This window comes from Saccopteryx leptura, chromosome 6, assembly GCF_036850995.1.
Source record: "Saccopteryx leptura isolate mSacLep1 chromosome 6, mSacLep1_pri_phased_curated, whole genome shotgun sequence".
Taxonomy (NCBI): Eukaryota; Metazoa; Chordata; class Mammalia; order Chiroptera; family Emballonuridae; genus Saccopteryx; species Saccopteryx leptura.
The window spans coordinates 102164955-102191089 of NC_089508.1; the positions used below are offsets into that span (position 1 = coordinate 102164955).

Sequence of the window (26135 nt, forward strand, 5' to 3'; positions counted from 1 at the left end):
TATTTTGTGTACTACTATGCTTTTACTTGAAGATTTCTTCTTCAAACATACATATTTTCTATATACTGATTATAATGGTGATACATAAGCAGAGCTATATACTCATTTATGTATAAAAAGGTGACATGCCAATTATTTCAGACTTTTTTTTTTACAGAGACAGAGAGTCAGAGAGAGGGATAGACAGGGACAGACAGACAGAAACAGAGAGATGAGAAGCATCAATATTAGTTTTTCGTTGTGCATTGAGACACCTTAGTTGTTCATTGATTGCTTTCTCATATGTGCTTGACCGCGGGCCTTCAGCAGACCGAGTAACCCCTTGCTCCAGCCAGTGACCTTGGGTCCAAGCTGGTGAGCTTTTGCTCAAACCAGATAAGCCCGTGCTCAAGCTGGTGACCTCGGAGTCTCGAACCTGGGTCCTTGGTATTCCAGTCCGATGCTCTATCCACTGCGCTACTGCCTGGTCAGGCATATTTCAGACTTTTTATCTGGGTGTCTAACAATAAAACCCTCTGGCAGAAGAGCACTCACATTGGCTTGATACTGTTCCAGAATCACGTGTCCTGGAAACTCTGGTTCTGGAACAGTCGCAAATCTCTGAATCACAATTAACAATGCTTCAAGGCCAGAGAGACGGAGCTGGTCACTATGATCTGTGGCAGCCATAAAAGCCATGCGGATTAAGTCAGCAAGATGTAGTGCCAAAAAGTCATCTACAAGAGTAAAGAAAAAACTTATAAAAAATAAGCTAGAAGCAAGATTTATGTTACCTTTTTAATTTAATTTCATAATCTAGACTTTAAATATCTGATTTTATGCACTATTTTGTTTTATTGTTAAATACAAAGTTTAAAGCTGGATTTACTACACCACTGTAAATACAAAAAATCACCCCAAAGCAAGAAATTATACAGCTATTCAAAAACCAAAGGCAGAATTAACATCCTTTAAAAGAGTATTAATAGTACCATCAATAAAAATTGTGTTTAGATTTTCTGATAGAAGTATATTGGAAGGTACTTAGGAGACTTTGGGTTTTTTGTTTTTTAGATTTTATTTATTCATTTTTCAGAGAGAGGAGAAAGAGAGAGAGAAACAGAGAAAAAGAAAGAAGAGGGGGAGGAGCAGGAAGCATCAACTCCCATATGTGCCTTGACCTGGCAAGCCCAGGGTTTCTAATGAGTGACCTCAGTGTTCCACATCAATGCTTTCTTCACTGTGCCACCTCAGGTCAGGAGACTTTGGGTTTTGGTGAATTAGTCAGTTAACATAATCTCTTTATGTCAACTTGAAGCTAAAAGACTCATTGTGCCTTTAGGTAGTTTTATGTAGTGCATAAAATGCACTAGATTATTTTATTTTTGCATGTCATGCCACATATAAAATGATGGGACTATAAAAAAACATTTCTCACTATAACATTATAAATGAAAATGCTTTTCATTCCTACAACACAATCTTTGGAGTAATAATTCTAACAGGGCAAAACATAACACAATCATTTAACAATGTTTCAACAATAAAATGTTTAGGGTACAATTAATCTTTACCTAAAATATCTTTGAGACTAATTCAAGAAATAGCTATAGGCCACACTGAAGAAAACAACTCATCTTAGTAGGTGCCAATTACAGTTTCAATTGGGTGAACATGAATCAGTAAGCATCTGTGATATATTAATTTTACACTATTAGTATCTAGAACAGTGCTCATCACAACTAAGAGAATACAGTGTATATATGCTGCTTGGAAAATCATTAAAACAGAGATAATTCATACTCTCAGACAGGCAATAAGAACATTTTGCTTTATAATTCTTTTTTTTTTTTTTTGTATTTTTCTGAAGCTGGAAATGGGGGGATACAGTCAGACAGACTCCCGCATGCGCTCGACCGGGATCCACCCGGCACGCCCACCAGGGGGCGACGCTCTGCCCACCAGGGGGCAATGCTCTGCCCCTCTGGGGCGTCGCTCTGTCGCGACCAGAGCCACTCTAGCGCCTGGGGCAGAGGCCAAGGAGCCATCCCCAGCGCCCGGGCAATCTTTGCTCCAATGGAGCCTCGGCTGCGGGAGGGGAAGAGAGAGACAGAGAGGAAGGAGAGGGGGAGGGGTGGAGAAGCAGATGGGTGCTTCCCCTGTGTGCCCTGGCCGGGAATCGAACCCGGGACCCCTGCACGCCAGGCCGACGCTCTACCACTGAGCCAACTGGCCAGGGCCACTTTATAATTCTTTTGTCTGGTAAAGAATATTTTCAAGGCATTTATATATGTGCATTGTGCTTTTGAACATGTGAAGTGAATTTAAAAAATCAGAAATCAGGCCCTGGCCGGTTGGCTCAGTGGTAGAGCATCGGCCTGGTGTGCAGGAGTCCCGGGTTTGATTCCCAGCCAAGGCACACAGGAGAGGCGCCCATCTGCTTCTCCACCCCTCCCCCCTCTTTCCTCTCTGTCTCTCTCTTCTCCTCCCGCAGCCGAGGCTCCATTGGAGCAAAGTTGGCCCGGGCGCTGAGGATGGCTCTATGGCCTCTGCCTCAGGCGTTACAATGGCTCTGGTTGCAACAGAGCAACGCCCCAGATGGGCAGAGCATCGCTCCCTGGTGGGCATACCAGGTGGATCCTGGTCGGGCGCATGCGGGAGTCTGTCTGACTGCCTCCCCGTTTCTAACTTCAGAAAAATACAAATAAATAAATAAATAATTTAAAAAATCAGAAATCAAACGATGGGGGCCTGACCAGGCGGTGGCGCAGTGGATAGAGCGTCAGACTAGGATACGGAAGGACCCAGGTTCGAGACCCCAGGATATCCAGCTTGAGCGTGGGCTCATCTGGTTTGAGCAAAAAAGCTCACTGGCATGGACCCAAGGTCACTGGTTTGAGCGGGGGGTTACTCAGCCTGCTGAAGGCCCGTGGTCATGGCACATATGAGAAAGAAATCAATGAACTAAGGTGTTGCAACGAAAAACTGATGATTGATGCTTCTCATCTCTCTCCGTTCCTGTCTGTCTGTCCCTATCTATCCCTCTCTCTGACTCACTCTCTGTCCCTGTAAAAAAATAAAAAAAATTAAAAAAAAAAATTAAACAATGGGGGTTGCGGTGCGCATGTGCCCGGGAAGGTTCAGAATCTAATTCTGCGCCGGGAAGCTGCGGAGCCTGGAGACGGAGGGAATTTATCATCAGAAAACCCCCACTCCAGGAATTACTAAAGGGGGTTTTCCAACCAAATACAAAGAACAAAATAAAACAAAACCACAAGTAAAAGCTGCACGAAGAAAACAATAAAACCAAATTTAAACTGTGACAACAAAAACAAACAAAAAAAATGGGGAGAGGACAGAAATTAATAGTAGCAAAGGACGATGGAGTACAGAAGTACTCACAAAATAGTGCATTACAATGAACAGGGTAGAAACCCTTTTCATTACTTAATGGTAACCACCCTTTAAAAAACCACCACAGAAGCACATGATTTAAAAAATATAGCAACAAAGTAAAGAAGTATGGAATACAACCAAACAAAAACAAAGGATAGAAAAACAAAAGAGAAGAATCAAACAAGACACAAAACTAACAGAAAGCAATGTATAAAATGGTAATAGGAAACCCACAAGTATCAATAATAACACTAAATGTAAATGGATTAAACTCACCAATAAAAAGACCCAGAGTAGCAGAATGGATTAAAAAAGAAAATCCAACTGTATGCTGCCTACAAGAAACTCATCTAAGCAACAAGGATAAAAACAAATTCAAAGTGAAAGGCTGGAAAACAATACTCCAAGCAAGTAACATCCAAAAAAAAGCAGGCGTAGCAATACTCATATCTGATAATGCTGACTACAAGAAAGCAAAAGTACTCAGAGACAAAAATGGTCATTTCACAATGATTAAGGGGACGCTGAATCAAGAAGACATAACAATTCTTAACATATATGCACCAAACCAAGGAGCACCAAAATATATAAGACAGCTACTTATTGACCTTAAAACAAAAACTGACAAAAATACAATCATACTTGGAGACCTCAATACACTGCTGACGGCTCTAGATCTAGATCGGTCATCCAAACAGAAAATCAATAAAGATATATTGGCCTTAAACAAAACACTAGAGAACCTGGATATGATAGACATCTACAGGACATTTCATCCCAAAGTGACAGAGTATATATTTTTCTCCAGTGTACACAGATCATTCTCAAGAATTGACCATATGTTGGGCCACAAAAATAACATCAGCAAATTCAGAAAAATTGAAGTTGTACCAAGCATATTTTCTGATCATAAAGCCTTGAAACTGGAATTCAACTGCAAAAAAGAGGAAAAAAACCCCCACATAAACGTGGAAACTAAACAACATACTTTTAAAAAATGAATGGGTCAAAGAAGAAATAAGCGCAGAGATCAAAAGATATATACAGACAAATGAAAATGACAATACAACATATCAGAATCTATGGGATGCAGCAAAAGCAGTGATAAGAGGGAAGTTCATATCACTTCAGGCCTATATGAACAAACAAGAGAGAGCCCAAGAGAACCACTTAACTTCACACCTTAAGGAACTGGAAAAAGAAAACAAAGACAACCCAAAACCAGCCGAAGAAAGGAGATAATAAAAATCAGAGCAGAAATAAATAAAATAGAGAACAGAAAAACTTAGAAAAAATTAATAGAACAAGTAGCTGGTTCTTTGAAAAGATCAACAAATTGACAAACCCTTGGCAAGACTTACCAAGGAAAAAAGAGAAAGGACTCATATAAATAAAATCCAAAATGAAAGAGAAATCACCACAGATATCATAGATATACAAAGACTTATTGTAGAATACTATGAAAAACTTTATGCCACTAAATTCAACAATCTAGAAGAAATGGATAAATTCCTAGAACAATACAACCTTCCTAGACTGAGTCAAGAAGAAGCAGAAAGCCTAAAAAGACCAATTAGTAGAGAAGAAATAGAAAAAACTATTAAAAACCTCCCCAAAAATAAAAGTCCAGGCCCAGACGGTTATACTAGTGAATTCTATCAAACATTCAAAGAAGACTTGGTTCCTATTCTACTCAAAGTCTTCCAAAAAATTGAAGAAGAGGCAATACTTCCAAACACAATTTATGAGGTCAACATAACCCTCATACCGAGACCAGGCAAGGGCAGCACAAAAAAAGAAAACTACAGGCCAATATCTCTAATGAATACAGATGCTAAAATACTAAACAAGCCTGACCAGGCAGTGGCACAGTGGATAGAATGTCAGACTGGGATGCGGAGGACCTAGGTTCGAGACCGGAGGTCGCCAGCTTGAGCGCAGGCTCATCTGGTTTGAGCAAAGCTCACCAGCTTGGACCCAAGGTCGCTGGCTCAAGCAAGGGGTTACACGGTCTGCTGTAACCCCACGGTCAAGGCACATGTGGGAAAGCAATCAACGAACAACTAAGGTGTCGCAACAAAAAACTAATTATTGATGTTTCTCATCTCTCTCTGTTCCTGTCAGTCTGTCCCTGTTTATCCCTCTCTCTGACTCTGTAAATTAAAAAAAAAAATAAAAAAAATTTAAAATACTAAACAAAATACTAGCAAATCGAATACAACATATTAAAAAAATAATACATCATGATCAAGTGGGATTCATCCCAGAATCTCAAGGATGGTTCAACATACGTACAATGGTTAACATAATACACCATATCAACAAAACAAAGAACAAAAACAACATGATCTTATCAATAGATGCAGAAAAGGCATTCGATAAAATACAACACAATTTTATGTGCAAGACTCTCAACAAAATGGGTATAGAAGGAAAATATCTCAACATGATAAAGGCCATATATGATAAACCATCAGCTAATATATATTAAATGGCACAAAACTGAAGGCTTTCCCCTTATATCAGGAACAAGACAGGGTTGTCCACTGTCTCCACTCTTATTTAATGTGGTGCTAGAGGTTCTGGCCAGAGCAATTAGACAAGAGAAAGAAATAAAAGGCATCCATATCGGAAAAGAAGAAGGTATCACTTTTTGCAGATGACATGATCCTATACATCGAAAACCCCAAAGAATCCACAAAAAGACTACTAGAAACAATAAGCCAATACAGTAAGGTCACAGGATACAAAATTAACATACAAAAGTCCATGGACTTTCTATATGCCAACAATGAAACATTTGAGAACGAACTCAAAAAAATAATCTCCTTCACGAATGTAACAACAACAAAAAATACCTAGGAATAAACATAACAAAGAATTTAGGACCTATATACTGAAAACTACAAAGCATTGTTAAGGGAAATCGAAAAAGATACAATGAGATGGAAGAATATTCCTTGTTCTTGGGTAGGAAGAATAAATATAATCAAGATGGCCATATTACCCAAAGCAATATACAAATTTAATGCAATTCTCATCAAAATTCCAATTACATTTTTTAAAGAAATAGAACAAAAAATCACCAGATTTATATAGAACTATAAAGACCCCCGAATGGCCAAAGCAATCCTAAAGAAAAAGAATGAAGCTGGGGGCATTACAATACCTGAATTCAAACTATATTCTAGAGCCACAACAATCAAAACAGCATGGTATTGGCAGAAAAAATAAGACACTCAGACCAATGGAACAGAATAGAAAGTCCAGAAATAAAACCACATATATATGGTCAAATAATTTTCAATAAAGGGGCCAACAATACACAATGGAGAAAAGAAAGCCTCTTCAACAAATGGTGCTGGGAAAACTGGAAAGCTACATGCAAAAGAATGAAACTTGACTACAGTTTGTCCCCTTGTACTAAAATTAATTCAAAATGGATCAAAGACCTAAATATAAGACCTGAAACAATAAAATACATAGAAGAAGACATAGGTTCTAAACTCATGGACCTTGGTTTTAAAGAGCATTTTATGAATTTGATTCCAAAGGCCAAGGAAGTGAAGGCAAAGGTAAATGAATGAGACTACATCAGACTAAGAAGTTTTTGTTCAGCAAGAGAAAGTGACAAAATAAACAGACAGCCAACTAAATGTGAAATGATATTTTCAAACAACAGCTCAGATAAGGGCCTAATATCCAAAATATACAAAGAACTCATAAAACTCAAAAACAAACAAATCCAATAAAAAAATGGGAAGAGGACATGAACAGACACTTCTCCCAGGAAGAAATACAAATGGCCAAAAGATATATGAAAAGATGCTCATCTTCATTAGTTATTAGAGAAATGCAAATCAAAACTGCAATGAGATACCATCTCACACCTGTTAGATTAGCTATTATTAACAAGACAGGTAATAGCAAATGCTGGAGAGGCTGTGGAGAAAAAGGAACCCTCATTCACTGTTGGTGGGAATGTAAAGTAGTACAACCATTATGGAAGAAAGTATGGTGGTTCCTCAAAAAACTGAAAATAGAACTACCTTATGACCCAGCAATCCCTCTACTGGGTATATACCCCCAAAACTCAGAAACACTGATACGTAAAGACACATGCAGCCCCATGTTCATTGCAGCATTGTTCACAGTGGCCAAGACATGGAAACAACCAAAAAGTCCTTCAATAGAAGACTGGATAAAGAAGATGTGGCACATATACACTATGGAATACTACTCAGCCATAAGAAATGATGACATCAGATCATTTACAACAAAATGGTTGGATCTTGATAACATTATACGGAGTGAAATAAGTAAATCAGAAAAAAACAAGAACTGCATGATTGCATACATAGGTGGGACATAAAAATGAGACTAAGAGACATGGACAAGAGTGTGGTGGTTATGGGGGGGAAGAGAGGGAGGGAGAGGGGAAGGAGCCGGGGGAGGGGCACAAAGAAAACTAGATAGAAGGTATGGGAGGACAATCTGACTTTGAGTGATGGGTATGCAACATAATTGATCGACAAGATAACCTGGACATGTTTTCTTTGAACATATGTATCCTGATTTATTGATGTCACCCCAGTAAAACTAAAAAAATAAATAAATTAATTAATAAAATAATAAATAAATAGAAAGAAATCAAACAATAACACATTCATATTGAGGTAAAAACAGTAAGTAGTGGATAAAAGGTTAAGGTGGTTTTATAACTGTTTACATTGAGATAGGCTCAAATGTTTTCTTAATGATATTTACAAAACCAAAATAATCCATAAGTAAAATTGGTATATGTTATAGTTCAGAAAATAAATTCTGGGAAGCAATTAACACACATACTACTTTGTAAGAACATGATTATTTCTATAAACTTAACTCATTTCTTTTTAAAAAATTTTGTATTCAGTGAGAGGAGGGGAGGCAAAGACAGACTCTTGCATGTGCCCTGATCAGGATCCACATTGCAGTCCCACTGTTAGGTGATGCTCTGCGCATCTGGGGCACTGCTTCACTGCTCAGCAACCAAGCTCTTCTTAGTGCCTGAAGTGGAACCATGGAGCCATCCTTAGCGATGGGGCCCAACTTGCTCTAATTGTTAACTGCTTTCTAAACAAACCAATTTGTTTTTCTTAAATTATCTTACATGTGTCAACATTTTTTGAGTGAATGCCATTTAAAAAGCTTTATCATTAAAAATGTATTTAAACATTAAAAATATACTACGTTTACAGTCTATATGAGGTCTACCAGAAAGTTCTGTCTGTTTCTATCACAAGTTTCGACACGTAAGCACGTTTATTTGGCGCATGTGTGCCTCTATTTTTATTACTTAATGTATACATACTGACGTAGCAAATTAAAACAAAGTTGATTCACATTAGTCTTATGTGTGAAGCGATAGTGTATCCATGGCTACTGATAAAGTTCATTTACGCCACTGTAATTTTTACGAAATTCAACAAGGAAGAAATGCTACAGAAGCATGTCTGTCACATCCACCATATTCCCTGGACTTAGCACCCTCAGACTATCACTTGCTTTTGTCCTTACAAAATTTTTTGAAGGGCAAAAAATTCAAAAATGAAGAAGACATCAAACAAGCACTGGTTCAATTTTTCACATCAAAAGATAAAACATTTTTCAAAAATGGGCTATACAAATTGCCCTCATACTGGCAAGAAATCATTAATAATAATGGCAATTATATTATTTAATAAAGTTTACTGACGGTAAGAAAAATTTGTATTTTGTTTTATTCCAAAAATGGACATAACTTTCCGGTAGACCTTATATAAAGGTTGTAGTCAGTTTCACAACCAATCGGAAGAATAAAAACTATCTTTCAGTTTTAATTTTTAAATTAAAATGAAAACAAAAGTATACAGCAATTCTACATGTATCATTTGTTTTTTTCATTATTATGCCACTTACTTCTTGAATCCCTTTTTTTCATTTCTTGTGCTAAAGCAATGTCAAAATGTGCGCCATGTGCAGTCTCACACTGCGTAATTATCCTACAGACACATTCAGCAGCAAAGACTCTAGTCGCCCAGCGAGGATTGGGAAAAGGATGGGATCTGTCATCATTTCTAGTGGTGAGAACTGAGGCATCATCCCCTTTATCGCCTTCCTCTTCTTGCATTGTATCCACACAAGTAACAGCTGTAAAATCTTTTATCAAGGAAGAATACATGTAATTACAATCAATTTGAACATATATTTATAAAGGAACACAAATGACTGCAAATTCAGACCAAAACTGCTCAATCATACATCTTCCCCCCACCCAAGTGAGAAGGGGAGGAGAGGCAGGCAGACAGACTCCTGCATGAGCCCGACTCGGATCCACCCAGCATGGCCACCAGAGGGTGATGCTAGGCTCATCTGGGGCATTGCTCCATTGCAATCAGAGCTACTCTGGCGCCTGGGGCGGAGGCCATTGAGCCATCCTCAGTGCCCGGGTCAACTTTTGGTCCAATGGAGCCTCGACTGCATGAGGGGAAGAGAGAGACAGAGAGAAAAGAGAAGGGGAGGGGTGGAGAAGCTGATGGGCGCTTCTCCTGTGTGCCCTGGCCGGGAATTGAACCTGGAACTTCCACACGCCAGGCTGACGCTCTACTGCTGAGCCAACCGGCCAGGGCTTACTCATACATCTTTTAACAATGTAAAATAATCATGCCTATTAAATACAGCTAACAGTGGTATTTAAATAAATGGTGTAAGAAACCTTTTAGGTCAAAATGCAAAAGATATTAAATTATACTCAAAATGAAAAATTGAACAAGATACTAGATACTAGGATAATTATCAATCCCCTGGATTAAGGAAAATCAGATTCCCTTGTAGGTAGTGGGGTGGACTGTAATGGGTATGCTGTTTTAAATACTGTGGCTTTAATGGATTTAAGAAGGTTCCTGAACCCACTGAAAATGTCTGAAGCATTTTTCTTAGGACAGACTCACTGCTGTTATTATAGTTTCACATTGTTTTGATAAACAGAGCCACTGAGTAAATTATTCTTTTTTTCTCCCCTTCCCTCCCAAATTATATTTTCTTATACTGTTAACTTGCTAACTCCACTTAAAATGAAGCTAATGCTATAAAAGAAACCAACTTGTTTTTCTTAAATTATCTTATATGTGTCAACATTTTTTGAGTGTATTATGATAGAATGTCACAAATAAAGTTATGGCAAAGTCCTATCTTATGACTGAGAAGTCAACAGAAACTGAAATGTATGTTTTCCTAATAAAAGGGAATAGGGCCAAATAATAAGCTCAGAGAGTATAAATGTAAAATGAAAATGACAGGTGAGATAACAGAAAAGTATAATCAATCTATCTGTCTAAGTACATATACATAAACATTCTCTTTTAAAGGAGAAGTCCTTTAAGTTCTTATGTAGTATGAAGAGAGTATGAAAGAACAAGTAAAGTGAAGCAACTAGGAATTGATACTTCTCGCTCTCCCTCACCATTTCCTGTCTCTGTAAAATCAATAAATAAAATCTTAAAAAAAAAAAGAATCAAGGTAGATCATTTCTCTACCTTTTGGCTAAGATCAAGTGAAAAATCAAGGTAGAAAGTTGAGAATGTAGAAAAAAAAATACCCCAGAATTTTATGGTTCTCTTTTTGCTTTTACATAATTGTAGAGATCAGTGCTACATTAAATTATAAGATTCAAATAATTGAGTTGAGAATTACTGAAATATATTAGAAAGTTAAGTTTTATTAAAGTTCCACATGCTAAGGTTTGAATCCATTTCTGTGGGTCTTTGGGCAATTACTATAAACTTTCCAAGTCTTGTTTTCTCTGTATAAAACTAAATATTACTGCCTATGCACAGGATGCTTGATAAAACACGTACAGTATACCTAGAACAGAACTTGTTTCTATCTCTTTCTTCCCCTCAGTTATTTTTTTCTTACTCAAAGAATATAAATTTTAAAGATTCTCTTTTTTTTTTTTAATGAGAAGACAGAGACAGAGACAGACAGGAAGGGAAAGAGATGAGAGGCATCAACTCGTAGTTTTGGCACTTTAGTTGTTCACAGATTGCTTCTCTCACATGTGCCTTGACCAGGGGACTCCTGCCCAGCCAGTGACCCCTTGGCTCAAGCCAGTAACCTTTAGGCTTAAACTAGTGACCATGGAGTCATGTCTATGATCCCAGCTCAAGTTGGTGACCCTGCACTCAAGCCAGCAAGATCAGGGTTTCAAACCTGGGATCTCAGCATCTGAGGTTGACGCTCTATCCACTGCAACATGACCTGGGTCAGGATAAATGTTAAAGATTCCAGTACACTTTATCACTAACAATTATCTTATAGTAGCAAAGACATTTGAAAATAACAAGCATTTCAAACACTTTGAAAATAACATAAGTTTGGAGAAATGGCTTGCTCAGAGTATCATAACCTTTGGTGAATTTTCTATTATGTTGATGTGAGGCAATTCCTAAAGTATTTATTACATGTATGAAAACAGATTATAGGCTACTAAAAGCTAGTTCTTTCTTTTTACAGCATAAATAATGACTCTACTTTTGTTTGTTTTACACAGGAAAATCATGAGATAACCAAAAGAAAAAAAGCAGGCTTAAGTGTTAGACTTAAACACTAGCACCAGACTCTTTATTTGAAGACAGCCTCAAGCAATTATAATCCAAATAGTCACATAAGATTGATGAGTCATCACTGGCAAACAACTTTATATAACTTTTACTTTCAATATTATTATTTCAATTGGTAGTTACCAGTACTTACCAGCTGATGCAGCAAGTACATCTTTACAAAGCTTTAGCCAGAAGGAAAGTTTTTCTACTGCCATAGAAGTGAGCATGTGAATTAAAGTCTCTCTGATATCCTGGCACAGTCTCTGATCCGTCTCTTTGTCTAGTAAGGCCAGTAATGCCCCTTCAAGGCCTACTTCTCTGATGTTAGCATCTGACAAGAAGAAAATCGATGATCTAAGTAATACAGAAAACAAAACTGCCATATGAGAAGCACACACATTTAGTAGTTTTCAAAATATTATGTGCCAGTATGTTTTAAAGAAGTAGTCCAAATATTGTGCCTTAACAAACTGAGGTCTATTTTATAACACAGTTTGGTATTATTCATGATACTCTATAGTTACTTTTTTTAAAGTTTTTTTTTTTTTTAATTTTTTTCTTTACAGGGACAGAGAGAGTGAGTCAGAGAGAGGGATAGACAGAGGCAGACAGACAGGAACAGAGAGAGATGAGAAGCATCAATCATTAGTTTTTCGTTGCGACACCTTAGTTGTTCATTGATTGCTTTCTCATATGTGCCTTAACCACGGGCCTTCAGCAGACTGAGTAACCCCTTGCTCGAGCCAGCGACCTTGGGTCTAAGCTGGTGAGCATTTTTTATTTTGCTCAAGCCAGATGAGCCCACACTCAAGCTGGCGACCTCGGGGTCTCGAACCTGGGTCATTGGCATCCCAGTCCAATGTTCTATCCACTGCGCAACCGCCTGGTCAGGCTATAGTTATTTTTTATGCAATGTTATTACAAGATAAATTTTTACTGAGAGTTATTAATGTTTTTCTTAAATTAGGTAAACATTTTAACCCAATTAACATTCAGTATATAAACTCTTCCTCATTTTTTAAAAACTAATTTTTAGAGAGAAAGAGGGAGGGAGGAAGGGAGGAGGAGGAGGAAGAGAGGGGTCGGGGGAGAGGCATCAATTTGTGTTCCATTTACTTATGCATTCAGTGGTTGATTCTTGTATGTGTACTGGCCAAGGATCAAAACCATGACCTTGGCATATTGGGACAATGTTCTACCAACTTAACCATCTGGCCAGGGCTCAAAACTTAAACTTTTATACAATGTTTATTTGTATGATTATTTTATTTTCTCTCTAAATTTAATTTCAAGTAAATAATCATAATTAAGATTTCCTTATTCTGGTAAGGAAAACGTTTTAAATCTAGTAACATAAAGAGGAAAATTCAGAAAAAAATCTGCATGGAGAACAGTGTTTAATCACTACAACTAAGGCATTGTGGAACTAAAGAACACTACTAAATTAGTACATATTATTACACAATATTCTCATTGCAGAATAAAACATCTCAAGAAATATAAGCCTTATCTAGCATCTATTTCCTCTAATTCTGGAAATGCTAAAACGACGAATTTTCTCTTGAAGATTTAACTCATCTAGGGTTTATGAAAGCATTTATTTTCTGAAGACTTTCCCATTATTAGACCTTTTTTTTTTTTTTTTTTTTTTTACAGAGACTTGAGAGAGTCAGAGAGAAGGATAGACAGGGACAGACAGACAGGAAGGGAGAGAGATGAGGAGCATCAATCATCAGTTTTTCGTTGCGACACCTTAGTTGTTCATTGATTGTTTTCTCATATGTGCCTTGACTGTGGGCCTTCAGCAGACCGAGTAACCCCTTGCTTGAGCCAGTGACCTTGGGTCCAAGCTGGTGAGCTTTTTGCTCAAGCCAGATGAGCCCGCACTCAAGCTGGCGACCTCGGGGTCTCGAACCTGGGTCCTCTGCATCCCAGTCCGATGCTCTATCCATTGCGCCACCACCTGGTCAGGCCCATTATTAGACAATTTTAAAAAAGGAATGATCTTTTAAAGTTCAGAAGAAGATGGTAGGATTGTTTCTAATTAGTGGTCTAAGGAGACAGAATAACCAATGCAATGTTTGAGTCATGACTGAATCCTAAATTTGGGTTGGTTGATGGGAAGGAGTCATAAAAGATTTTTTTTTTTGTATTTTTTCTGAAGCTGGAAACGGGGAGAGACAGTCAGACAGACTCCCGCATGCGCCCGACCGGGATCCACCCGGCACGCCCACCAGGGGCGAGGCTCTGCCCACCAGGGGGCGATGCTCTGCCCCTCCGGGGCGTCGCTCTGCCGCGACCAGAGCCACTCTAGCGCCTGGGGCAGAGGCCAAGGAGCCATCCCCAGCACCCGGGCCATCTTTGCTCCAATGAAGCCTTGGCTGCGGGAGGGGAAGAGAGAGAGGAAGGAGGGGGGGGGTGGAAAAGCAAATGGGCGCTTCTCCTATGTGCCCTGGCCGGGAATCGAACCGGGTCCCCCGCATGCCAGGCCGACGCTCTACTGCTGAGCCAACCGGCCAGGGCCAGATGTTTTTTTTTTTTTTGATAACAGGAAATTTGTATGAGAACTGCACATTCTCTGATGTCACTAATCACTGTTAATTTTATTAATCAAGGAAATGATATGTGGTCATGTAGGAGAATGTCTCTCATGCAAAATACAAACTGAAGTATTTAGGGGTGAACTGTCATGATTGCTACTTGCAGCCTGCCTTGAAATGGTTTGGCAAAAGGACTGTATGTCTATATAAATGAGTGTCATAAAGATCCTAAGTAGCCCTGGCCGGTTGGCTCAGTGGTAGAGCGTTGGCCTGGCATGCAGGAGTCCCAGGTTTGATTCCTGGCCAGGGCACACAGGAGAGGCGCCCATCTGCTAATCCACCCCTCCCCCTCTCTTCCTCTCTGTCTCTCTCTTCCCCTCCCACAGCCGAGGCTCCATTGGAGCAAAGATGGCCCGGGCGCTGAGGATGGCTCTGTGGCCTCTGCCTCAAGTGCTAGAATGGCTCTGGTTCCAACAGAGCAACGCCCCAGATGGGTAGAACATCGCCCCCTGGTGGGTGTGCCGGGTGGATCCCAGTCGGGCGCATGTGGGAGTCTGTCTGACTGCCTCCTTGTTTCTAACTTCGGAAAAATACAAACAAACAAACAAAAAATCCTATGTAGGTGAATGAATTTTTCCATGGGTATGAAAAATTACAAAATTTAAAAAAGGAATTATATTTGAGTATTTTACTATAATTTACTTGAATAGCTAATTCTATAATTCTAGAAACATAAATCAGGATAAGGACACAATCAAAGCCTAAAACAACAGATATAATTTAAGTGGTGAATATAAACCAAAGGTTACTTTGAGGAGAAAATCTCATAGTTAGGAGATTAAAAATTTACTGGTTAAGGTAAATAATTACAGAAGTGTTTTCAAATGAGTTGTGCAACCTGTTCGATCACTGGTATAACCAGTTCAGCAATGCTAATTAATTCAAGCTAGTGCAAAAGTTTTAATAAAAACTAATTTAAGACAGGTAATAACAAGTGTTGGAGAGGCTGTGGAGAAAAAGGAACCGTCATCCACTGTTGGTGGGAATGTAAATTAGTACAACCATTATGGAAGAAAGTATGGTGGTTCCTCAAAAAATTAAAAATAGTGGCCCTGGCTGGTTCGCTCAGTGGTAGAGCATCGGCCTGGTGTGCAGGAGTCGTGGGTTCGATTCCCGGCCAGAGCGCACAGGAGAAGCACCCATCTGCTTCTCCACCCCTCCCCCTCTCCTTCCTCTCTGTCTCTCTTCCCCTCCCGCAGCCTAGGCTCCATTGGAGCAAAGTTGGCCCGGGCGCTGAGGATGGCTCCATGGCCTCTGCCTCAGGCGCTAGAATGGCTCTGGTTGCAACAGAGCCACGCCCCAGATGGGCGGAGCATCGCCACCTGGTGGGCATGTCAGGTGGATCCCGGTCGGGTGCATGCGGGAGTCTGTCTGACTGCCTCCCCGTTTCCAACTTCAGAAAAATACCAAAAAAAAAAAAAAAATAGAATTACCATGTGACCCAACAATCCCTCTACTGGGTATATACCCCCAAAACTCAGAAACATTGGTACGTAAAGACACATGCAGCCCCATGTTCTTTGCAGCATTGTTCACAGTGGCCAAGACATGGAAACAACCAAAAAGCCCTTCAATAGATGATTGGATAAAGATGATGTGGTACATATATACTTATGGAATACTACTCAGCCATAAGAAATGATGACATCGGATCATTTACAACATAGATAGATCTTGATAACATCTTGAGAACTTAATACTGAGTGAAATAAGTAAATCAGAAAAAACTAAGAACTATATGATTCCATACACAGGTGGGACACAAAAATGAAACTCAGGGACATGGACAAGAGTGTGGTGGTTACGGGGGATGGGGGGAGAGGAGGGAAAGAGAGAGGGGGAGATAGGGGAAGGGGAGGGGCACAAAGAAAACCAAATAGAAGGTGACGGACGACAATATGACTTTGGGTGATGGGTATACAACATAATCAAATATCAAAATGACCTGGAGATGTTTTCTCTGAATCTATGGACCCTAATTAATCAATGTCACCCTGTTAAAATTGTCTAAATTAAAAAAAAATTAATAAAAACAAAAAAAACATTTAAAAAGCACAGCCCTAGCCAGGTAGCTCTGTTGGCTATAGCGTCCCTGACCCCCATATACCAAGTTGTCAGGTTTGATTCCTGGTCAGGGCACAGAGAAGAAAGAATTAACCAATGAAGGCATGTAAGTGGAACAAATCGATGTTTCTTTCTGTAAAATCAATACATTTTTTAGAAAAAGCTTGAAAGCATAGTATGACAATAAAAAATATTACAGATCTGAATGCTTTATATATCAGAAAGCATTGTGAAATCTGAGATCTAAAGTATAACAGCACTTTCTTGTGTGTTTTTTTGTTTGTTTTTTGCGAGAGACAGAGAGAAGGACAGATAGGAACAGAAAGATAGGAAGGAAGAGAGATGAGAAGCTTCAATTCTTTGTTGCGGCACCTTAGTTGTTTTCTAGAAAGCACCTTGATTGCTTTCTCAGATGTGACTTGACTGGGGGCTACAGCAGAGCAAGTGATCCCTTGCTCAAGCTGGTGACCTCGGGGTTTCAAACCTGGGTCCGCTGTGTCCCAGTACGACGCTCTATCCACTGCGCCACCGCCTGGTCAGGCTTGTTTTTATTGTTGTTGTTTTTTTCTTCTTTTCCAAGTGAGAAGAGGGGAAATAGAGAAACAGACCCCTGCGTGCGCCCCAACCGGGATCCACCCAGCAACCTCTATCTGGTTCTGAAGCTCTGCCCATCTGGGGCCATGCTTACAACCGAGCTATTTTTAGTACTTGAGGTGCAAAGGCTTAATTCATGAAGCCATCCTCAGAGCCCAGAGCCCATGTACTTGAACAAATTGAGCCATGGCTGCTGTTGGGAAAAGGGAGAGGGAGAGAGAGAGGAAAAGAAGGAGAGGGAAAGAGGGGAAGAAGGAGAGAAGGAGAGAGGGAGAGAAGGAGGAGAAAAGGGAGAGGGAGACAGGGATGGAGAATGAGATAAGATAGGGAAAGGGAAAGGGAAAGGGAGAAAGAGAGAGAGAAAGGGAGGACGAGGGGTAGAGAAGCAGATGGTCGCTTCTCCCATGTGCCCTGACTGGGAATTGAACCAGGGACATCCATATACCCAGCTGTTCTACCATTGAGCCAACTGGCCAGGGCCCACATTTTTGTTTGTTGTAGTGCACACGTACTCCAGAGACAGAAAGACAGGAGGGAGAGAAATGAGAAGCATCAACTTGCAGCTGCAGCACTTCAGTTATTTACTGACTGTTTTCTCATACCTGCCTTGACTGGGGGGCTCTAGCAAAGTCAGTGATCCCTTGCTCAAGCCAGGGATCTTGGGCTCAAGCCAGCGAACTTGGGAATCAAGCCAGTGACCTTTTGGGTTCAAGCCAGCAACCCTGCGCTCAAGCTGGCGACCCTGCGGCTCAAGCCAGACGAGCCCACGTTTAAGTCAATGACACGGGGGTTTCGAATCTGGGTCCTCAATGTCCCAGGTTGATGCCACCATGTGTCAGGCTATGACAGCACTTTTGATACTATATACATAAAACTATGATATTATCATTACTATTTTTGTAGGCTGTTTGAATTTATATGTGTGTTTGGATTACATAATTTTAAAATGAAGGGATAGACCATTCATTTGGTTAGAGCATCATTGTTCTGATATGCCAAGGCTGCAGGTTCAATCTGCAGTCAGGGGACATACAAGAATCAATCAGTGAGTACATGAATGGGTTGAACAGCAAGTCAGTGTTTCTTTCTCTCTTTCCCTTCCTCTCTGTCTCTAAAATCAATCAATCAATCAATAATAAAATAAAATGAAGGGATATATACTTCAAACAAATCTTATTGGTTAAGAAATCCTTTAATTTACCTCCGAAATATAGAAAAAGGGACCAAAAAATTCCTTAACTTGAAGCTGACTCATTTATGGTGGACTTTATTAAATGAAATTTTGGGAGAAGAAAAGGCACATATAAATTACTTAAGAGCTAAATCCAATTCAATTGACCTGTGAAAAAACTTGCTTTAAACCCAATGGCTCTCAAACTTCAGTATACATTAACACAGGATTTGTAAAAACATAGATAACAGATTGCTGGGCTCTATTCCCAGATTCTTCATTTAGCCGATTTGGGATTGCATCCAATACTGCATTTCTGACAAGTCCCCAGGTGTGGTGGATGCTGCTGGTTTGGAGGCCTACCTTTGAGAACCACTGTTCTAAACCAGTAACATCACTGATTATAATGATAACAACTGTTAGCAATTGTCTGTCGTAACAGGTTTAAGACATATTATATACTTGCTTATAAGTTTTGTTTTAAAAACTCATGTTTAGGATATGCAGAAAAATATTGTTCTGAAAAATGACATCCCAAAAGTAATATAATAGGAAGAGTATTGAACTAATTTAAAGATAATCATTTGTTAATTTTTACAACTTCTTCTAAAGCTTAAAAATAAATTTACAATTTTTAATCTAAATGATGTAATTATAATTTAGTTTAAAAAGAACTCATGTTTCCACATAAGATTTAAGATTAAAACAAACAATTATTTGAGCTGGAGCTAATAGTGAGAAAAAGCATTACCTGGAGTCAACTCTTGTTTGCTCTCCTTAGCAAGCATAACAGCATGTTCTGAAACTTCAGCTGCTTCTCTCTGCACAAGCTGACGTAAACAAGCCAGAACTGCTCTTCTCAGTAACAAATAGGGACTACAGAGGTTCACCTGGAAAACACCATGTGGGAACTGAAGGAACTGATATTCGTGCTAGCACTCCAAAAGCCTAGCAGATATTCACTGGACGCCTCCTGATTCTGCCAAGCCCATTACTGGGCTGGATGCAACTTGTTAAATATATAAAAATTCAAATTATTGTAGTATACATTTTTTATTATATAACTTAGAAATAACTTAAGGAGTAAGACGTACTTGATTATGCAATATTCATAAGTAAATCCAAGCAGAAGCCTCGTGACAGTGTTAGCAGACATAAAACTTATGAGCAAAAATAGTTTTGAGATAAAAGCAATGTAACTGAGAAAGAATTTACCTTCGGTTTATATATTTGTGCTCATGCAACTATATTATAATTTTTTAATGATTCCCTAGTAGAAATTTACATAAATCTATTTAAGCACTATAGTATACTGGTTAAAGTGGAGGCTCTGGAATCAAACTATCTCGATTTGAGTCCTACATCCACCACTTACTAGCTGCGTGACCTTGGGCAAGGTATTTAACCTCTCTGTGCCTTAGTTTCCTCACTTGTAAACTGGAGATAACACTACCCCATCTGACATGGTGTTGTGAAGTTAACACAAAGAAACATACAAAAGTGCTTAGCACATCACCTGGCAAACAGTAAATGATCAATAAAGACTAGTTATTATTAATGCAAGTGTTTATCAATAGTATTTTATTCAGATTCCATACAGGGTAAGTAAATACATTTTCAAATAAAGGCAGAAGAGTTTTACTCAGAAAACATATTCACCAAAAATGCTGAGTGATAAACATTATAGATAGCAAAATTTATATATATGTATATATAATAAAGATATAATAGAATATTTCTGCTCAGAATGACAGATTCAATACATTCTTTTTACTTAGAAGTGTTTAAACAATGTAAATCTCAACAGGTTGTATATATAAATGATATGGTAAATGATATGACTAGTAATATACCTTAAATGAGTTAAAGGTTGTTGCATACAAATTCTTATCACTGATTTTATAAGTAGAATAAAGTGTAGATTTTTTTGAACTTTATTTTGTTCTAAATATGAAAATAAAGAACAGTTTGGTATGGTTTAAGACAATGAATATGTGTCTTATGATAGTGATTTTTCCAAGCAAAATTTGAGTAATGGCATAATTCCTACAGTTATCTTTAGACCTGGTGTGGAAGAAAAGGACTGAAGTAGGTCAATTTGCTGAAAAGGGCAGAGGCTAATTTTGAGGAAAAGAGTAGGTGGTGGCAGCTGGCTTTGTGAATTACAGAAGAAACAAATGCAAAGACAGCTAAATCCTAAATTTTATCAGAAGCCAAAAGACAAAGAGTTTGTAAATACATGATCAGTGAAAGATATGGACAGGAACTACTTTGTAAATATTTTCTAATACATCCTCAAGCTATATCATAAACTCAAAAGTGGGAATAGAGGAATGCCATTCACAAAGTCCCAAGGTAATGTCATTCCAGTCACGTTTAAGAACTCTGTTGTTAGAAACTAGTACACAGGATAACAGAGAAGTTAAAATATAAAAACATTAAATTTATTCATGCCCAAGATTATGGCTGCATCTAATAAGAATGACAAAAAAGCACTCTATGAGACAATTTTAAAGAAAAGTTAATGAATCTATTAGTTATTTTAATTGGAGTTTTAAAAGCATATAACACAAGGCAGGTGCAGCATTATCCAAGCTAGCCAATCTAACATAGAAAGCATGCTTAAAAGTATTTTGGTAGAAAAAAGACTGAAGGCTGTCACACAAAGCAAAATGGGATGCTTAATATCTCCATGTCATTCTCCAGCCTTTGTAAAGGGAAGAGGAATAGACTGGGTTAAGGCAAACAAACCAAACAGGCAAAATAAGAAATTAAATCAAACTGTAACTACAATTCCATTCGGAAATGAACATGTTAACCAAAATGATGCAAAATTAAGTGCAAGAAGTAAATATACCAGCTGGAGAAGGTTAGGGAGGACTTTTTTACACTGGTATTAAATAACACTATAAAGCATGCTACATACAGTGGAATTTGCATTAATGGTTAGCTTAAAAAGAGATGCAGAAGAAAACAAGAACATCTACTGCTAAAAAAATGACAAGGAAACAACACTGCAAACCTCAAAAGAAGTTAGGAATCAAGGGTCAGGGACCTACCAACAAAGAATTATCCAACAAGATCTCCTGCACAAAAACAAATGACAGACCAGTCAAGACAGAACCAAATGGTAAATACTAGAGTGATTTTGACAACAGTTACCTAAAAAGTAAAATACAAATGTTGATAGAGCTCTAACATTAAAACTGGCTTAGCTTCAGCTTTAAAAATATGCCACAAATACTTCATTTACTTAAAATATGAGTTGAGCTAAGATCTTGAAAATAGTCAACTCAGGATGTAAAAATATAATTTTAAAATGTACATTTGTGAATTTAGTTTTTCCTTTGGAATCTCTTATTAAGCTTCAGTAACAAACCAGATCAGAGTTGCCAGTGTGAGAGGACGGATCTGGATTGCATTCACAGGAACAGGTGTCCAGCAAGGAACAAAGTTAATGGTTTATCTCATCACAAGTTAATTATAGATTTTTTTTTCTTATTCTTGGAAGCCAAGTTTTAAAATTGAGAGTACTCAGAATTGCTACTGTAGCTGAGACCAAGTTCAGAAAAGTTAAATAGCATGCAGTTAAAAGAAAGTCTTTTCCACTAAGATTCTTTCTTAATGAAAAATGTAATCTGAATATTAAGGGAGTTTCAATTAATGTGAAAACACTTCATGCTAAATAATTAAACTCTTTGTAGAAAAAAAAAACCCTGATCATAAAATTGTTAAATATGAAAGCAAAGGCAATTTCCTAACTATAGAAAACTCTAAAATATAATAAATTTAGAATAAAAAGCTTTAATAACCAAACTAAGACACAAAAATTAACATTACAATAGCAACTTTCGAATATAATTTGTGTAAAAAAAAAAATCACTTTACAGCCTGACCAGATGGTGGCGCAGTGGACAGAGCAGCAACCTGAGATGCTGAGGACACATTTTTGAAACCCTGAGGTTGCTGGCTTGAGCACAGGCTAACCAGCTTGAGTATGGGATCACCGGCTTGAGCAGAGGATCAAAGACATGACCCCATGATTGCTGGCTTGAGCGCAAAGGTTGCTGGCTTGAAGTCCCACCCTCCACCCTGTCAAGGCACATATGAGAAAGCAATCAATGAACAATTAAAGTGCCTCAGCGAGTTGATGCTTCTCATCTCTCTCTCTTCTTGTCTGTCCCTGCCTGTCCCCCTCTCTCTAAAAAAGAAATATCACTTTACAGCTTAAATATTATAACTAACATGAATATGATTTGTAATTGTTACTTTTGATTTTTTCAATTGCTCTGAATGTGAGCACAAAATAATCTGATAATAATATCTATTCTTCCTTATGTGTCTGTAACCTTTCTCGTTTAGGAAAAGGGTAATGAGTTTGAACAGATCTAATTGACCAAGAGTTAGTAGTTAGTCTTGCTTTTTATTTCTCAACAAACTTTGTTTATTCATGTAATGTTAAAGAAATTTAATAAATGGCCTGACCAGTAGTGGTGCAGTGGGATAAAGCATTGATCTGGGATGCTTAGGTTTTAAACTGAGGTCACTGGCTTGAGCATAAGCTCATCAGCTTGAGCATGGGATCATAGACATGACCCCATGGTTGTTAGTTTGAAGCCCAAGGTCACACTGGCTTGAGCAAGGGGTCACTAGCTCGGCTGGAGTCCCTAAGACAAGGCATATAGGAGAAACAATCAATGAACAACTCAAGTGCACAACTACAAGTTGATGCTTCTCATCTCTCTCTCTTCTTGTCTCTCTCAAAAAACCAAAAAATTTAATAAATGAATCCATGTAGAGTGAAAGAAATTTTGAAAGGCCATTAATGGAAATTTCCTACTATAATTAAAAAAAATGGCAGCATCATTATATTCAAATGGAGAGTGAAAAGTCAGACCAACGTACAAAGGAGTGGATGTTTTTCAATAATTGGTTTTTGCAATGGTTCTCTAAATATAAAGAGTAATGTTTCCGAGGAAAAGTCGTTTGGTAGTCAAGGTAAAATCCTTTTCCAGTAAGTGCTGTTTTCTCTTATACATGTAGAATGCAGGCAGGAAACAAAGTTTCTACTAGGAAGGTCAGTCACAGCCTGCCCCTTTCTAAGAGTCTTACATATATAACTATCAAAAGCAATACGAAGGCAACATAATCTGTGTATAAGGTATCCAGTAAAAAAATAAAAACTGCTACTTAATATGTGGTTATTAAATGTCTGGGGCATGTGTCTTTATAGGCACATCTTGGCTAATTCTTGTGTTTTACAGACACAAGAGCTGAGGCTGGAAGAGGTGATGGGACAGAGCCAGGAGCCATTTGTAACTAAAATAATAAAATGAGGATGGGACAAAAAGTTCAGAATCCTGGTTTCTAGATGTAAAGCTACCATACTACTTAATCAAATTATTTGACTTTTTGGTCCTGAGTTTATCTTTTCATTGAGAAGACTGTTTGTTTTTTTACAGAACTGTTTTTTTAGAGACAGAGAAAGAGTCAGAGAGAGGGATAGACAGGGACAGACAGACAGAAACAGAGAGATGAGAAGCATCAATCATTAGTTTTTCGTTGCGCATTACGACACCTTAGTTGTTCATTGATTGTTTTCTCATATATACCTTGACCGTGGGCCTTCAGCAGACCGAGTAACCCCTTGCTGGAGCCAGCGACCTTGGGTCCAAGCTCGTGAGTTTTTGCTCAAACCAGATGAGCCCGCACTCAAGCTGGTGACCTCGGGGTCTCGAACCTGAGTCCTCAGCATCCCAGTCCGACGCTCTATCCACTGCGCCACCACCTGGTCAGGCAAGAAGACTGGTTTTTAATGATGTTTGAGGTTCTTTCAAGGTCGAAATGCTGCATGTTTGAAAATAAAAGATCTGTCTAAATAAGGCAGCAATTCTCAACTGTCACATTACTAATAGGAGTGTGCTATGAATACTGCAGGCAGAAAAAATTAAAAATCAAAGGTGTCAAGTTTTCATTCTAAATGTAATAATTTTTTTATTTTTTATTTTTGCGGAGACAGAGAGAGTCAGAGAGAGGAACAGATAGGGAGAGAGATGAAAAGCATCAACTCTTCATTGCAGCTCCTCAGTTGTTCATTGATTGCTTTCTCATATGTGCCTTAACCGGGGGGCTACAGCAGAGCAAGTGATCCCTTGCTCAAGCCAGCGACCTTGGGTCCAAGCTGGTGAGCCTTGCTCAAACCAGATGAGTCCGCGCTCAAGCTGGCGACCTCGGAGTCTTGAACCTGGGTCCTCTGCACCCCAGTCCAACGCTTTATCCACTGCGCCACTGCCTGGTCAGGCCAAATGTAATAATTTTTGAGGCAGTCCACTGACAGTAATGAACCACCTCCTATATTCATAAGACATATTAGTAGAATGAAGATATTGATGCATATGCTGTTACAATATTAATGAAAAATGTTATGTGCCCATCTGAGATGGAAAGAACTTTGTATGTGATAATTTGGAAGAGACGAAGAAGAGAGGGAAAATGTTGCCACATAAATTTTTCCATGTCCTACAGTATGTATTTATATAGTACTTGGGACATGTAAGCATACTGCATATGCTCACAGATTAATAAATAAATATTCAAAGTATTAAGTTCAACATTAATGGGAGAAAAATGAATCAACATATGAGAGGTTTAAGGTATGATATATAAAAATTGGTTCCCCACTCCCACATGAAAGACTAGAACTGAGGGAAAAAAGCCATTGCACACAGTCTAGAGAATTATATCTAAGTTTCCAATAAAAGACACCAGGGTCTCATTTATTTACTTATTTTTTAAATGTTTATTTTATTGATTTTAGAGAGAGGAAGGGAGAAAGCAGGAGAGAGACAGGAACATCTGTGCACTGACCAGGGATCAAACCAGCAACCTCTGTGCTTCAGTACAATGCTCTTAACTAACCGAGCTATCTAGCCAGGACTCAGGTCTCTTTTATAATTTAATACTCACACAGAGGCTGCTGACCAGGCTAGACAAGTTAACATGTCGTGGAGCAAACATATGAAGCTGCTGAAGACAAGAGATGGCCTGAGCTTGAACAAGGCAGTCTGGGTTATCCTGCATCACTGCACAACCCAACAGACAGGAAGTCCTTAAGGCAGAAATTGAAGTAGTGTTACCTAAAATAAAAGCAGAAAGCTTTTCGTAATTTGCCTATAAAATCATTAATCTTTAAGCGTATATTACTGGGTTAAAAAATTTCCCCCCAATTTTAAATGTAAGAATCTATAAAGTAAGTATCTTCTACAAAATCAGGGATAATCCAGCTGAAAGAATTTTAGATGATTAAATAATTATTCTTAGTTTGAAAGGTTTATGGCTATACAAATCATTAGGCAAAGAAAAACATAAGACTACCCATTATACCAAAGTTTTCTGAAAAGTAGAATTAGAAATTGCTAATATACTTATCCCTGCTTATATTAGCTGAGAGTTGTTTTCATATATTAACATCATACAATGTTAGATTGTATGATGAACAGATCAGAATATCTGAGTTTTGGATGCAGTAGTTTATTTCTTATGAAATTTAAGAGTTCTTTATTCTAGTTCATGTCTGTCATTTTAATTAAGAGAAGCATTTTTAAAACATATCAAATCTTCCTAAATATATATGCATTCCTTGTCTTTTCAAGGTGAGAAATCAGAATAAATGGCATTTATTTAACAAAATACACTACTGAGCACCTA

The 26135-nt window shown here is 38.3% G+C and overlaps 1 protein-coding gene across 3 annotated transcripts in view; it reads right to left on the reverse strand.

Annotated features, from left to right (window-relative positions):
• The window catches only part of HEATR5A (HEAT repeat containing 5A), a 134556-nt gene that overhangs the window by 34591 nt on the left and 73830 nt on the right, over window positions 1–26135 (reverse strand). For 2 of the 3 annotated variants that reach the window (XM_066344151.1, XM_066344150.1), the window contains exons 21-26: window positions 25395–25564; window positions 21488–21514; window positions 19180–19318; window positions 12151–12330; window positions 9316–9555; window positions 535–716 (exon numbers count right to left, since the gene is read on the reverse strand). In XM_066344151.1, coding sequence (XP_066200248.1) covers window positions 535–716; window positions 9316–9555; window positions 12151–12330; window positions 19180–19318; window positions 21488–21514; window positions 25395–25564 — 938 coding nt within the window. The remainder of the gene's footprint in view (window positions 1–534; window positions 717–9315; window positions 9556–12150; window positions 12331–19179; window positions 19319–21487; window positions 21515–25394; window positions 25565–26135) is intronic. The other variant, XM_066344152.1, reaches the window with a different exon arrangement.